General features: G+C 44.5%; 1 protein-coding gene across 2 annotated transcripts in view; it reads left to right on the top strand.

The window, feature by feature from the left end:
- LOC124035531 (protein unc-13 homolog C-like) overlaps positions 1-16340 on the top strand; it is a 242289-nt gene that overhangs the window by 64365 nt on the left and 161584 nt on the right. For both annotated transcript variants that reach the window (XM_046348989.1, XM_046348988.1), the window contains exons 11-14: positions 134-249; positions 361-524; positions 4639-4792; positions 5283-5351. In XM_046348989.1, coding sequence (XP_046204945.1) covers positions 134-249; positions 361-524; positions 4639-4792; positions 5283-5351 — 503 coding nt within the window. The remainder of the gene's footprint in view (positions 1-133; positions 250-360; positions 525-4638; positions 4793-5282; positions 5352-16340) is intronic.

Below are 16340 nucleotides of genomic sequence, written 5' to 3'. Positions count from 1 at the left end.
AACTGATGCATCTGGTTCTGTGTTCTAGATAAGAGAACTGATAAGTCTGGTTCTGTGTTCTAGATAAGAGCACTGATAAGTCTGGTTCTGTGTTCTAGATAAGAGCACTGATAAGTCTGGTTCTGTGTTCTAGATAAGAGAACTGATAAGTCGATGGTGTCGGGAGCCATCAGATTGAAGCTCAACGTGGAGATGAAGGGAGAGGAGAAAGTAGCTCCGCCCCACGGCCAGTACACCTGTTTACATGAGGTAAGACATCTATACTTTCACCACTCTATGGAAACTGTTCCAGGAACTGTCTCCCTCTACTCCTCTTCTCTCATGTTATTCTCTTCATCCTGTCTTTCTCTCTTCCTTTAGAACCTGTTCCACCACCTGACGGAGGTAAAGAACAGTGGAGCGGTGAAGATCCCAGAGGTGAAAGGAGAGGAGGCGTGGAAGGTCTACTATGACGACGTGTCCCAGGAGATAGTGGACGAGTTCGCCATGAGATACGGAGTAGAGTCCATCTACCAGGCCATGACGTAAGGACGCTCTCTTTCTCATTCTCCCTCTTTTCTCTCCTCTTGGTTCTCTGAAGGCTTACTGCTGTGCTGATGTAATACAGGAAAGCATGCCTCTGGGTCCTCAGTGTTAAAACTATAGAATCAATGGATTAAATTTCTATGGTTCAGAGTGTGCATGTGTGAGAGAGAAGGAAGCTCCTGGCTGCCTGTCTCTGTGTGTGTGCGTGTGTGTGCGCTGTCCGCTCTAAAGCCATCATGGGAATTCACAGGAAGTCATCATGGGTTTTCAGTGTTCTCTCTCCATGCTTGCCTCCCGCAAGTGCTTCTGGGTAATCTGGAGGCTGAGAGCACAGTAATGAATTATGCTCCCCAATGTGAGCATCTGTGTGTGTGTGTGTGTGTGTGTGTGTGTGTGTGTGTGTGTGTGTGTGTGTGTGTGTGTGTGTGTGTGTGTGTGTGTGTGTGTGTGTGTGTGTGTGTGTGTGTGTGTGTGTGTGTGTGTGTGTGTGTGTGTGTGTGTGTGTGTGTGTGTGTGTCCCTCTCTCCCTCTCCCCCTCTCCCGCCCGCTCCATTTTTTTGTCTCACTCGCTGTGTTTTGAAAGGCTATTTAATAAATAATTGATATGACTGTCCTTCCAGATAAATGGGCTGCTCATTTTTGAAAACCTTTGAAATGCACCTCATGTTAACCTTTTCTTGTATCAGTATTAAACTATCTCATATAAATCCGTGTCCCAAACACCACCCTATTCCCTAATAGCCCCATGGGTCCTGGTCAAAAGTAGTGCACTATAAAGAGAATAGGGTGCCATTTGGGACACTACCCTAACAGTCAATGCCTGACTGTAGAGCAGAATAGATACCTGTTAAGAGGCAGCCTTCTCCTTCTCTCTCACTATTCCCATGACCTACTTAGGTTTAGTTTAAAGGATTCAGCTCAGAGAGAGAGGGAGGGAAAGAGAGAGGGAGGGAGAGAGAGGGGGGCAGGGAGTGGGAGAGAGGAGAGAAAGAGAGAGAGAGAGAGAGAGAGAGAGAGAGAGAGAGAGAGAGAGAGAGAGAGAGAGAGAGAGAGAGAGAGAGAGAGAGAGAGAGAGAGAGAGAGAGAGAGAGAGAGAGAGAGAGAGAGAGAGAGAGAGAGAGAGAGAGAGAGAGAGAGAGAGAGAGAGAGAGAGAGAGAGAGAGAGAGAGAGAGAGAGAGAGAGAGAGAGAGAGAGAGAGAGAGAGAGAGAGAGAGAGAGAGAGAGAGCGAGAGAGAAGATGAACCTGGAGAAGAGTCCCCTAAGCAAGCTGGTCCTGGGACTCTGTTCACAAACACAAACAGACCCCACATCGCCCCAGGACAGCAACACAGTTAGTCCCAACCAAATCATGAGAAAACAAAAATATAAATACTTGACACATTGGAAATAATTAAACAAAAAAATAGAGCAAACTAGAATGCTATTCGGCCCTTAAACAGAGAGTACACAGTGGCAGAATACCTGACCACTGTGACTGACTGACTGACCCAAAATTAAGGAAAGCTTTGACTATGTACTGACTCAGTGAAGATTTGTGACCTGTTGCACAAGAAAAGGGCAACCAGTGAAGAACAAACACCATTGTAAATACAACCCATATTTATGTTTATTTATTTTCCCTTTTGTACTTGAACTATTTGCACATTGCCTCCACAATGTATATAGGCATAATATGACATTTGAAATGTCTTTATTCTTTTGGATCTTTTGTGAGTGTAATGTTTACTGTCAATTATTTATTGTTTATTTCACTATTGTTGATGATCTATTTCACCTGTTTCCCATTCCAATAAAGCCCTTTGATTTGAATTGAATGTAATTGAATTGAGTGAGAGAGGGGATAGAGGAGAGTTGACCCTGAAGGCCTTCTACACCAGCTCATCAGACCTGATCCAAATAGACCTTCTATAATGGATGGACCCTCTAAACCACATAGCCCAGCGGTGGCCATCCCTTCATTTGGGAAGCTATACCCTTCTGGAGGATTGTGCTTCAACCCTACAACAACTGATTCCACTAATCAGTCGCTCCTGAGTCTCAACAAATCAGAACTATGTTGCGTAGCATTGACGTTTCCTAGAATTGTGTGATTAGCTGAATCAGATGTTTTGAAGTTTCATCAACTCAGGCCTATAGGCATGGACATGATGTGTTCAGAGTGTGTATGTGTCTCTCTGTGTATATTGGTATGGAGTGTTACAGTGAACATGGTGTTGGAGTGTTACAGTGAACATGGTGTTGGAGTGTTACAGTGAACATGGTATTGGAGTGTTAAAGTGAACATGGTGTTGGAATGTTACAGTGAACATGGTGTTGGAGTGTTACAGTGAACATGGTATTGGAGTGTTACAGTGAACATGGTATTGGAGTGTTGCAGTGAACATGGTATTGGAGTGTTACGGTGAACATGGTATTGGAGTGTTACAGTGAACATGGTACTGGAGTGTTACAGTGAACATGGTACTGGATTGTGTTGCAGTGAACATGGTACTGGAGTGTTACAGTGAACATGGTATTGGAGTGTTACAGTGAACATGGTATTGGAGTGTTACAGTGAACATGGTATTGGAGTGTTACAGTGAACATGGTATTGGAGTGTTGCAGTGAACATGGTATTGGAGTGTTACAGTGAACATGGTATTGGAGTGTTGCAGTGAACATGCTATTGGAGTGTTACAGTGAACATGGTATTGGAGTGTTACAGTGAACATGGTATTGAAGTGTTGCAGTGAACATGGTATTGGAGTGTTGCAGTGAACATGGTATTGGAGTGTTACAGTGAACATGGTATTGGAGTGTTACAGTGAACATGGTATTGGAGTGTTGCAGTGAATATGGTATTGGAGTGTTGCAGTGAACATGGTATTGGAGTGTTACAGTGAACATGGTATTGGAGTGTTGCAGTGAACATGGTATTGGAGTGTTGCAGTGAACATGGTATTGGAGTGTTGCAGTGAACATGGTATTGGAGTGTTACAGTGAACATGGTATTGGAGTGTTGCAGTGAACATGGTATTGGAGTGTTACAGTGAACATGGTATTGGAGTGTTGCAGTGAACATGGTATTGGAGTGTTACAGTGAACATGGTATTGGAGTGTTACAGTGAACATGGTATTGGAGTGTTGCAGTGAACATGGTATTGGAGTGTTACAGTGAACATGGTATTGGAGTGTTACAGTGAACATGGTATTGGAGTGTTGCAGTGAACATGGTATTGGAGTGTTACAGTGAACATGGTATTGGAGTGTTGCAGTGAACATGGTATTGGAGTGTTACAGTGAACATGGTATTGGAGTGTTGCAGTGAACATGGTATTGGAGTGTTACAGTGAACATGGTATTGGAGTGTCACAGTGAACATGGTATTGGAGTGTTACAGTGAACATGGTATTGGAGTGTTACAGTGAACATGGTATTGGAGTGTTGCAGTGAACATGGTATTGGAGTGTTACAGTGAACATGGTATTGGAGTGTTACAGTGAACATGGTATTGGAGTGTTACAGTGAACATGGTATTGGAGTGTTGCAGTGAACATGGTATTGGAGTGTTACAGTGAACATGGTATTGGAGTGTTACAGTGAACATGGTATTGGAGTGTTGCAGTGAAGAGCAGCCAATTTGTTTGAGACACAGAGCGGTGACACCTTGGCCATCAGAACTTTGTGTGCATGCGTGCATGTGTATGTCTGTGTGTGTGGGGGGTAATTTGGAGCAACTCCTAAGAACAATGGAGTGAGGGGCGGCATGTTTGTTTGTGTGTATCGGTTTTAAAGGAACATTACAATTCCATTCAGAGTTTTCTAATCTTCCTGTTATTGACCTTCTAGCTGACTCCAATCTGCTGGGAATCACATGACATTACAACTTACAGAATGTGAATGAGCACAGTCGGCCTCTGTATTCTCTCTCTCTTTCTCTCTCTCTCTCTCTCTCTCTCTCTCTCTCTCTCTCTCTCTCTCTCTCTCTCTCTCTCTCTCTCTCTCTCTCTCTCTCTCTCTCTCTCTCTCTCTCTCTCTCTCTCTCTCTCTCCCCCTCTCTTTCCCTTCCTCTCTCTCTCTGCCTCGCTTCCACTCTCTGTCCCGTCCTCCCTCCCCTCACCTCTCTCCCCCAGGCATTTCTCCTGTCTGTCCTCTAAGTACATGTGTCCAGGGGTCCCAGCGGTGATGAGTAACCTGCTAGCCAACATCAACGCCTACTTTGCCCACACCACCACCGTCTCAACCAACATCTCTGCCTCCGACCGCTTCGCTGCATCCAACTTTGGGGTGAGAACACACACGCACGCGTACACACACACACTCAGCTACACATACTCACACACACACACACACACACACACACACACACACACACACACACACACACACACACACACACACACACACACACACACACACACACACACACACACACACACACACACACACACACACACACACACACACACACACTCAGCTACACATACTCACACACACTCAGCTACACACACTCACACACTCAGCTACACACACACACAGACTCACCTACACACACTTCTCAGCTAATGTTTATTGGCATTTGAAAACATCTGACTGAAATCATGAATATTGATCAGTACTGTTGTGTTTTTTGTTTCCTTGTCTACACAATATATTTCACCCTTTCAAATACCCCCATTTAAAAATATTTAAAAAAAATCGAAGTTCAAAGTTAAGTTGAACTCACAGTGTGATTGCTTTACTAACGGAAAAATCTATATATCTGTTTTTCTCACAGAGAGAGAAATTTGTCAAACTTCTAGATCAGCTGCACAACTCTCTGAGGATTGATCTGTCCAAGTACCGGGTTTGTACTCTGTGTGTGTGTGTGTGTGTGTGTGTGTGTGTGTGTGTGTGTGTGTGTGTGTGTGTGTGTGTGTGTGTGTGTGTGTGTGTGTGTGTGTGTGTGTGTGTGTGTGTGTGTGTGTGTGTGTGTGTGTGTGTGTGTGTGTGTGTGTATATTGTAAAACAGCGGGTGTCTATGTATAATAGGATTATCTGTCCAGGGGTTGTACCTAGAGATGAACGGTTGTAATAATTTATATCTCCGCTAGTCCTGTTCACTAGTCCTGTCCACTAGTCCTGTCCACTAGACTTGTCCACTAGTCCTGTCCACTAGTCCTGTCCACTAGTCCTGTCCACTAGTCCTGTCCACTAGACTTGTCCACTAGTCCTGTCCACTAGACTTGTCCACTAGTCCTGTCCACTAGTACTGTCCACTAGTCCTGTCCACTAGTCCTGTCCACTAGACTTGTAGACTAGACCTGACTGTACTGTCAGTGGTTGAATTGTTGCTGGTGAAATTATGTGACGTAAAAAACATCTTCCTATGCGGTGATTGTTTTGTCCTTGATGTTTCTGTGTGTTTCTGTGTGTGTGTCTACCATTCAATTTCTACTGCAATGTGTGATTATAGAGGCAAAGACAGAGAGCGTGGCAGGTTTTTCTCTGTGTGATAATAGAGGTAAAGACAGAGAGCGGGGCAGGTTTTCACTGTGTGATAATAGAGGTAAAGACAGAGAGCGGGGCAGGTTTTTCACTGTGTGATAATAGAGGTAAAGACAGAGAGCTGGGCAGGTTTTTCACTGTGTGATTATAGAGGTAAAGACAGAGAGGAGGCAGGTTTTTCACTGTGTGATTATAGAGGTGAAGACAGAGAGCGAGGCAGGCTTTCGCTGTGTGATAATAGAGGTAAAGACAGAGAGCGGGGCACGTTTTTCACTGTGTGATAATAGAGGTAAAGACAGAGAGCGGGGCAGATTTTCACTGTGTGATAATAGAGGTAAAGACAGAGAGTGGGGCAGGTTTTCACTGTGTGATAATAGGTCAAGACAGAGAGCGGGGTAGGTTTTCACTGTGTGATAATAGAGGTAAAGACAGATAGGGGGCAGGTTTTTCACTGTGTGATAATAGAGGTAAAGACAGAGAGCGGGGCAGGTTTTTCACTGTGTGATAATAGAGGTAAAGACAGAGAGTGGTGCAGGTTTTTCACTGTGTGATAATAGAGGTAAAGACAGAGAGCTGGGCAGGTTTTTCACTGTGTGATTATAGAGGTAAAGACAGAGAGTGGGGCAGGTTTTCACTGTGTGATAATAGAGGTAAAGACAGAGCGGGGCAGGTTTTTCACTGTGTGATAATAGAGGTAAAGACAGAGAGAGGGGAAGGCTTTCACTGTGTGATAATAGAGGTAAAGACAGAGAGGGGCAGGTTTTTCACTGTGTGATAAAAGAGGTAAAGACAGAGAGGTGGCAGGTTTTTCACTGTGTGATAATAGAGGTAAAGACAGAGAGCGGGGCAGGTTTTCACTGTGTGATAATAGAGGTACAGACAGAGAGGGGGCATGTTTTTCACTGTGTGATAAAAGAGGTAAAGACAGAGAGGAGGCAGGTTTTCACTGTGTGATAATAGAGGTAAAGACAGAGAGCGGGGCAGGTTTTCACTGTGTGATAATAGAGGTAAAGACAGAGAGCGGGGCAGGTTTTCACTGTGTGATTATAGAGGTAAAGACAGAGAGGGAGCAGGTTTTTCACTGTGTGATTATAGAGGTAAAGACAGAGCGGGGAAGGTTTTCACAGTGTTATAATAGAGGTCAAGACAGAGAGCTAGGCAGGTTTTTCACTGTGTGATAATAGAGGTAAAGACAGAGAGCGGGGCAGGTTTTTCACTGTGTGATTATAGAGGTAAAGACAGAGAGTGGGGCAGGTTTTTCACTGTGTGATAATAGAGGTAAAGACAGAGAGCGGGGCAGGTTTTTCACTGTGTGATAATAGAGGTAAAGACAGAGCGGGGAAGGTTTTCACAGTGTTATAATAGAGGTAAAGACAGAGAGCTAGGCAGGTTTTTCACTGTGTGATAATAGAGGTAAATACAGAGAGCGGGGCAGATTTTCACTGTGTGATAATAGAGGTAAAGACAGAGAGCGGGGCAGGTTTTCACTGTGTGATAATAGAGGTAAAGACAGAGAGCGGGGCAGGTTTTCACTGTGTGATAATAGAGGTAAAGACAGAGAGCGGGGCAGGTTTTCACTGTGTGATTATAGAGGTAAAGACAGAGAGTGGGGCAGGTTTTTCACTGTGTGATAATAGAGGTAAAGACAGAGAGCGGGGCAGGTTTTTCACTGTGTGATAATAGAGGTAAAGACAGAGAGCTGGGCAGGTTTTTCACTGTGTGATTATAGAGGTGAAGACAGAGAGCGAGGCAGGCTTTCACTGTGTGATAATAGAGGTAAAGACAGAGAGCGGGGCACGTTTTTCACTGTGTGATAATAGAGGTAAAGACAGAGAGCGGGGCAGATTTTCACTGTGTGATAATAGGTCAAGACAGAGAGCGGGGTAGGTTTTCACTGTGTGATAATAGAGGTAAAGACAGATAGGGGGCAGGTTTTTCACTGTGTGATAATAGAGGTAAAGACAGAGAGCGGGGACGGTTTTTCGCTGTGTGATAATAGAGGTAAATACAGAGAGCGGGTAGGTTTTCACTGTGTGATAATAGAGGTTAAGACAGAGAGTGGGGCAGGTTTTCACTGTGTGATAATAGAGGTAAAGACAGAGAGGGGGCAGGTTTTTCACTGTGTGATTATAGAGGTAAAGACAGAGAGCGGGGCAGGTTTTTCACTGTGTGATAATAGAGGTAAAGACAGAGCGGGGAAGGTTTTCACAGTGTTATAATAGAGGTAAAGACAGAGAGCTAGGCAGGTTTTTCACTGTGTGATAATAGAGGTAAATACAGAGAGCGGGGCAGATTTTCACTGTGTGATAATAGAGGTAAAGACAGAGAGCGGGGCAGGTTTTCACTGTGTGATAATAGAGGTAAAGACAGAGAGCGGGGCAGGTTTTCACTGTGTGATAATAGAGGTAAAGACAGAGAGCGGGGCAGGTTTTCACTGTGTGATTATAGAGGTAAAGACAGAGAGTGGGGCAGGTTTTTCACTGTTTGATTATAGAGGTAAAGACAGAGAGCGGGGCAGGTTTTTCACTGTGTGATAATAGAGGTAAAGACAGAGAGCTGGGCAGGTTTTTCACTGTGTGATTATAGAGGTAAAGACAGAGAGTGGGGCAGGTTTTTCACTGTGTGATAATAGAGGTAAAGACAGAGAGCTGGGCAGGTTTTTCACTGTGTGATAATAGAGGTAAAGACAGAGAGCGGGGAAGGCTTTCACTGTGTGATAATAGAGGTAAAGACAGAGAGGGGGCAGGTGTTTCACTGTGTGATAAAAGAGGTAAAGACAGAGAGGAGGCAGGTTTTTCACTGTGTGATTATAGAGGTGAAGACAGAGAGCGAGGCAGGCTTTCACTGTGTGATAATAGAGGTAAAGACAGAGAGCGGGGCAGATTTTCACTGTGTGATAATAGGTCAAGACAGAGAGCGGGGTAGGTTTTCACTGTGTGATAATAGAGGTAAAGACAGATAGGGGGCAGGTTTTTCACTGTGTGATAATAGAGGTAAAGACAGAGAGCGGGGACGGTTTTTCGCTGTGTGATAATAGAGGTAAATACAGAGAGCGGGTAGGTTTTCACTGTGTGATAATAGAGGTAAAGACAGAGAGTGGGGCAGGTTTTCACTGTGTGATTATAGAGGTAAAGACAGAGAGTGGGGCAGGTTTTCACTGTGTGATAATAGAGGTAAAGACAGAGAGCGGGGCAGGTTTTCACTGTGTGATAATAGAGGTAAATACAGAGAGCGGGTAGGTTTTCACTGTGTGATAATAGAGGTAAAGACAGAGAGTGGGGCAGGTTTTCACTGTGTGATAATAGAGGTAAAGACAGAGAGGGGGCAGGTTTTTCACTGTGTGATTATAGAGGTAAAGACAGAGAGCGGGGCAGGTTTTCACTGTGTGATAAAAGAGGTAAAGACAGAGAGCGGGGACGGTTTTCACTGTGTGATAATAGAGGTAAAGACAGAGAGGGGGCAGGTTTTTCACTGTGTGATTATAGAGGTAAAGACAGAGAGCGGGGCAGGTTTTCACTGTGTGATAATAGAGGTAAAGACAGAGAGCGGGGGCAGGTTTTCACTGTGTGATAATAGAGGTAAAGACAGAGAGCGGGGCAGGTTTTCACTGTGTGATAATAGAGGTAAAGACAGATAGGGGGCAGGTTTTTCACTGTGTGATAATAGAGGTAAAGACAGAGAGCGGGGACGGTTTTTCACTGTGTGATAATAGAGGTAAAGACAGAGAGGGGGCAGGTTTTTCACTGTGTGATTATAGAGGTAAAGACAGAGAGCGGGGCAGGTTTTCACTGTGTGATAATAGAGGTACAGACAGAGAGGGGGCATGTTTTTCACTGTGTGATAAAAGAGGTAAAGACAGAGAGGAGGCAGGTTTTCACTGTGTGATAATAGAGGTTAAGACAGAGAGTGGGGCAGGTTTTCACTGTGTGATAATAGAGGTAAAGACAGAGAGGGGGCAGGTTTTTCACTGTGTGATTATAGAGGTAAAGACAGAGAGCGGGGCAGGTTTTTCACTGTGTGATAATAGAGGTAAAGACAGAGCGGGGAAGGTTTTCACAGTGTTATAATAGAGGTAAAGACAGAGAGCTAGGCAGGTTTTTCACTGTGTGATAATAGAGGTAAATACAGAGAGCGGGGCAGATTTTCACTGTGTGATAATAGAGGTAAAGACAGAGAGCGGGGCAGGTTTTCACTGTGTGATAATAGAGGTAAAGACAGAGAGCGGGGCAGGTTTTCACTGTGTGATAATAGAGACAGAGAAAGACAGAGAAAGACAGAGAGTGGGGCAGGTTTTTCACTGTTTGATTATAGAGGTAAAGACAGAGAGCGGGGCAGGTTTTTCACTGTGTGATAATAGAGGTAAAGACAGAGAGCTGGGCAGGTTTTTCACTGTGTGATTATAGAGGTAAAGACAGAGAGTGGGGCAGGTTTTCACTGTGTGATAATAGAGGTAAAGACAGAGCGGGGCAGGTTTTTCACTGTGTGATAATAGAGGTAAAGACAGAGAGCGGGGAAGGCTTTCACTGTGTGATAATAGAGGTAAAGACAGAGAGGGGGCAGGTGTTTCACTGTGTGATAAAAGAGGTAAAGACAGAGAGGAGGCAGGTTTTTCACTGTGTGATTATAGAGGTAAAGACAGAGAGTGGGGCAGGTTTTCACTGTGTGATAATAGAGGTAAAGACAGAGAGCGGGGCAGGTTTTCACTGTGTGATAATAGAGGTAAATACAGAGAGCGGGTAGGTTTTCACTGTGTGATAATAGAGGTAAAGACAGAGAGTGGGGCAGGTTTTCACTGTGTGATAATAGAGGTAAAGACAGAGAGGGGGCAGGTTTTTCACTGTGTGATTATAGAGGTAAAGACAGAGAGCGGGGCAGGTTTTCACTGTGTGATAATAGAGGTAAAGACAGAGAGCGGGGCAGGTTTTCACTGTGTGATAATAGAGGTAAAGACAGAGAGCGGGGGCAGGTTTTCACTGTGTGATAATAGAGGTAAAGACAGAGAGCGGGGCAGGTTTTCACTGTGTGATAATAGAGGTAAAGACAGATAGGGGGCAGGTTTTTCACTGTGTGATAATAGAGGTAAAGACAGAGAGCGGGGACGGTTTTTCACTGTGTGATAATAGAGGTAAATACAGAGAGCGGGTAGGTTTTCACTGTGTGATAATAGAGGTAAAGACAGAGAGTGGGGCAGGTTTTCACTGTGTGATAATAGAGGTAAAGACAGAGAGGGGGCAGGTTTTTCACTGTGTGATTATAGAGGTAAAGACAGAGAGCGGGGCAGGTTTTCACTGTGTGATAATAGAGGTACAGACAGAGAGGGGGCATGTTTTTCACTGTGTGATAAAAGAGGTAAAGACAGAGAGGAGGCAGGTTTTCACTGTGTGATAATAGAGGTAAAGACAGAGAGGGGGCAGGTTTTTCACTGTGTGATTATAGAGGTAAAGACAGAGAGCGGGGCAGGTTTTCACTGTGTGATAATAGAGGTACAGACAGAGAGGGGGCAGGTTTTTCACTGTGTGATAAAAGAGGTAAAGACAGAGAGGAGGCAGGTTTTTCACTGTGTGATTATAGAGGTAAAGACAGAGAGCGGGGCACGTTTTTCACTGTGTGATAATAGAGGTAAAGACAGAGAGCGGGGCAGATTTTCACTGTGTGATAATAGGTTAAGACAGAGAGCGGGGTAGGTTTTCACTGTGTGATAATAGAGGTAAAGACAGATAGGGGGCAGGTTTTTCACTGTGTGATAATAGAGGTGAAGACAGAGAGCGGGGCAGGCTTTCCGCTGTGTGATAATAGAGGTAAATACAGAGAGCGGGTAGGTTTTCACTGTGTGATAATAGAGGTAAAGACAGAGAGTGGGGCAGGTTTTCACTGTGTGATAATAGAGGTAAAGACAGAGAGGGGGCAGGTTTTTCACTGTGTGATAATAGAGGTACAGACAGAGAGGGGGCATGTTTTTAACTGTGTGATAAAAGAGGTAAAGACAGAGAGGAGGCAGGTTTTCACTGTGTGATAATAGAGGTAAAGACAGAGAGGGGGCAGGTTTTTCACTGTGTGATAAAAGAGGTAAAGACAGAGAGGAGGCAGGTTTTTCACTGTGTGATTATAGAGGTGAAGACAGAGAGCGAGGCAGGCTTTCACTGTGTGATAATAGAGGTAAAGACAGAGAGCGGGCAGGTTTTCACTGTGTGATAATAGGTCAAGACAGAGAGCGGGGCAGGTTTTCAATGTGTGATAATAGAGGTAAAGACAGAGAGCGGGCAGGTTTTCACTGTGTGATAATAGGTCAAGACAGAGAGCGGGGTAGGTTTTAACTGTGTGATAATAGAGGTAAAGACAGATAGGGGGCAGGTTTTTCACTGTGTGATAATAGAGGTAAAGACAGAGAGCGGGGACGGTTTTTCACTGTGTGATAATAGAGGTAAAGACAGAGAGGGGGCAGGTTTTTCACTGTGTGATTATAGAGGTAAAGACAGAGAGCGGGGCAGGTTTTCACTGTGTGATAATAGAGATACAGACAGAGAGGGGGCATGTTTTTCACTGTGTGATAAAAGAGGTAAAGACAGAGAGGAGGCAGGTTTTCACTGTGTGATAATAGAGGTAAAGACAGAGAGGGGGCAGGTTTTTCACTGTGTGATTATAGAGGTAAAGACAGAGAGCGGGGCAGGTTTTCACTGTGTGATAATAGAGGTACAGACAGAGAGGGGGCATGTTTTTCACTGTGTGATAAAAGAGGTAAAGACAGAGCGGGGAAGGTTTTCACAGTGTTATAATAGAGGTAAAGACAGAGAGCTAGGCAGGTTTTTCACTGTGTGATAATAGAGGTAAATACAGAGAGCGGGGCAGATTTTCACTGTGTGATAATAGAGGTAAAGACAGAGAGTGGGGCAGGTTTTCACTGTGTGATAATAGAGGTAAAGACAGAGAGCGGGGCAGGTTTTCACTGTGTGATTATAGAGGTAAAGACAGAGAGTGGGGCAGGTTTTTCACTGTGTGATAATAGAGGTAAAGACAGAGAGCGGGGCAGGTTTTCACTGTGATAATAGAGGTAAAGACAGAGAGCGGGGCAGGTTTTCACTGTGTGATTATAGAGGTAAAGACAGAGAGTGGGGCAGGTTTTTCACTGTGTGATAATAGAGGTAAAGACAGAGAGCTGGGCAGGTTTTTCACTGTGTGATTATAGAGGTAAAGACAGAGAGTGGGGCAGGTTTTCACTGTGTGATAATAGAGGTAAAGACAGAGCGGGGCAGGTTTTTCACTGTGTGATAATAGAGGTAAAGACAGAGAGGAGGCAGGTTTTTCACTGTGTGATTATAGAGGTGAAGACAGAGAGTGGGGCAGGCTTTCACTGTGTGATAATAGAGGTAAAGACAGAGAGCGGGGCAGATTTTCACTGTGTGATAATAGAGGTAAAGACAGAGAGCGGGGCAGGTTTTCACTGTGTGATAATAGGTCAAGACAGAGAGCGGGGTAGGTTTTCAATGTGTGATAATAGAGGTAAAGACAGAGAGTGGGGCAGGTTTTCACTGTGTGATAATAGGTCAAGACAGAGAGCGGGGTAGGTTTTCACTGTGTGATAATAGAGGTAAAGACAGATAGGGGGCAGGTTTTTCACTGTGTGATAATAGAGGTAAAGACAGAGAGCGGGGACGGTTTTTCGCTGTGTGATAATAGAGGTAAATACAGAGAGGTTTTCACTGGGATAATAGGTTTTCACTGTGTGATAATAGAGGTAAAGACAGAGAGCGGGGCAGGTTTTCACTGTGTTATAATAGAGGTAAAGACAGAGAGGTTTTCACTGGGATAATAGAGGTAAATACAGGTTTTTCACTGTGTGATAATAGAGGTAAAGACAGAGAGCTGGGCAGGTTTTTCACTGTGTGATTATAGAGGTAAAGACAGAGAGTGGGGCAGGTTTTCACTGTGTGATAATAGAGGTAAAGACAGAGAGCGGGGAAGGCTTTCACTGTGTGATAATAGAGGTAAAGACAGAGAGGAGGCAGGTTTTTCACTGTGTGATAAAAGAGGTAAAGACAGAGAGTGGGGCAGGTTTTTCACTGTGTGATTATAGAGGTGAAGACAGAGAGCGGGGCAGGCTTTCACTGTGTGATAATAGAGGTAAAGACAGAGAGCGGGGCAGGTTTTTCACTGTGTGATAATAGAGGTAAAGACAGAGAGCGGGGCAGATTTTCACTGTGTGATAATAGAGGTAAAGACAGAGAGCGGGGCAGGTTTTCACTGTGTGATAATAGGTCAAGACAGAGAGCGGGGTAGGTTTTCAATGTGTGATAATAGAGGTAAAGACAGAGAGTGGGGCAGGTTTTCACTGTGTGATAATAGAGGTAAAGACAGAGAGCGGGGCAGGTTTTCACTGTGTGATAATAGAGGTAAAGACAGAGAGCGGGGCAGGTTTTCACTGTGTGATAATAGAGGTAAAGACAGAGAGCGGGGCAGGTTTTCACTGTGTGATAATAGAGGTAAAGACAGAGAGCGGGGCAGGTGTTTCACTGTGTGATTATAGATGTAAAGACAGAGAGGGGGCAGGTTTTTCACTGTGTGATAATAGAGGTAAAGACAGAGAGCGGGGCAGGTTTTCACTGTGTTATAATAGAGGTAAAGACAGAGCGGGGCAGGTTTTTCACTGTGTGATAATAGAGGTAAATAAAAAGAGCGGGTAGGTTTTCACTGTGTGATAATAGAGGTAAAGACAGAGAGTGGGGCAGGTTTTCACTGTGTGATAATAGAGGTAAAGACAGAGAGCGGGGCAGGTTTTCACTGTGTGATAATAGAGGTAAAGACAGAGAGCGGGGCAGGTTTCCACTGTGTGATAATAGAGGTAAAGACAGAGAGCGGGGCAGGTGTTTCACTGTGTGATTATAGATGTAAAGACAGAGAGGGGGCAGGTTTTTCACTGTGTGATAATAGAGGTAAAGACAGAGAGCGGGGCAGGTTTTCACTGTGTTATAATAGAGGTAAAGACAGAGCGGGGCAGGTTTTTCACTGTGTGATAATAGAGGTAAAGACAGAGAGTGGGGCAGGTTTTCACTGTGTGATAATAGAGGTAAAGACAGAGAGGGGGCAGGTTTTTCACTGTGTGATAATTGGTCAAGACAGAGAGCGGGGTAGGTTTTCACTGTGTGATAATAGAGGTAGACAGAGAGTGGGGCAGGTTTTCACTGTGTGATAATAGAGGTAAAGACAGAGAGGGGGCAGGTTTTTCACTGTGTGATAATAGAGGTAAAGACAGAGAGCGGGTCAGGTTTTCACTGTGTGATAATAGGTAAAGACAGAGAGCGGGGTAGGTTTTCACTGTGTGATAATAGAGGTAAAGACAGAGAGCGGGCAGGTTTTCACTGTGTGATAATAGAGGTAAAGACAGAGAGCGGTGCAGGTTTTTCACTGTGTGATAATAGAGGTAAAGACAGAAAGGGTGATAATAGAGGTAAAGACAGAGAGCGGGGCAGGTTTTTCACTGTGTGATAATAGAGGTAAAGACAGAGAGCTGGGCAGGTTTTTCACTGTGTGATTATAGAGGTAAAGACAGAGAGTGGGGCAGGTTTTCACTGTGTGATAATAGAGGTAAAGACAGAGAGCGGGGCAGGTTTTCACTTGTGTGATTATAGAGGTAAAAACAGAGAGCGGGCAGGTTTTCACTGTGTGATAATAGAGGTAAATACAGAGAGCGGGTAGGTTTTTCACTGTGCTTGTCTTTTCAGATTGCTGGTGTCTGTTATTCACACTGATTGAAAGCAGTCAGGAAATGTCACATTGTTTCTGACTGCTGCCGCTCCCACATCAATTCACAGACACACACACACACCCCTTGTCGTCGTACAGTAATGAATTCAGATCAGGCCAGTCAGTCTCTCCGCTCGCTCGGCGTATGGATTTCTCCGTAATGATATTCTGAAGCAGATTGAGTTTGCTTTTCTCTGAAGAGAGAGTATCGCCCACTCTTTTTAAACCTATTCGTCAGGGGAGTCAGAATATGCAGCGACAAAGTGTAACAGCTGATTTGTCCCTCTGTGATGTCCCCTGTCGGCTCTGCTGTCAGTGATTCACAGCAGGTGCTCAGGGATACAGAGTGTTGTTTCAGACAGTGGACGCTGTAAGTTGGAGGAGGGGCTCATTGGAATGGCTGGAATGAAATACATGTAATGGTGATTACCATTCACTACTTCTAGGATGTCTATTTAGGCTACATGTTGAAGTAGACATTGAGGGATATAGGTTGTGTATTTGTAGTAGACGTTCAGGCATATGTATATTTAGGGTGAACTGAGGGATTTTGATTTGGTCTTCGCCCCTGTGCCTTTACACGCCGTAATTTGTGTACAAAAAAAAAACT

Source organism: Oncorhynchus gorbuscha, linkage group LG05, assembly GCF_021184085.1.
Source record: "Oncorhynchus gorbuscha isolate QuinsamMale2020 ecotype Even-year linkage group LG05, OgorEven_v1.0, whole genome shotgun sequence".
In the NCBI taxonomy this organism is placed as follows: domain Eukaryota; kingdom Metazoa; phylum Chordata; class Actinopteri; order Salmoniformes; family Salmonidae; genus Oncorhynchus; species Oncorhynchus gorbuscha.
The sequence above is the reverse complement of the archived record's forward strand: the minus strand, read 5'-3'. Positions and strand labels throughout refer to the sequence as shown.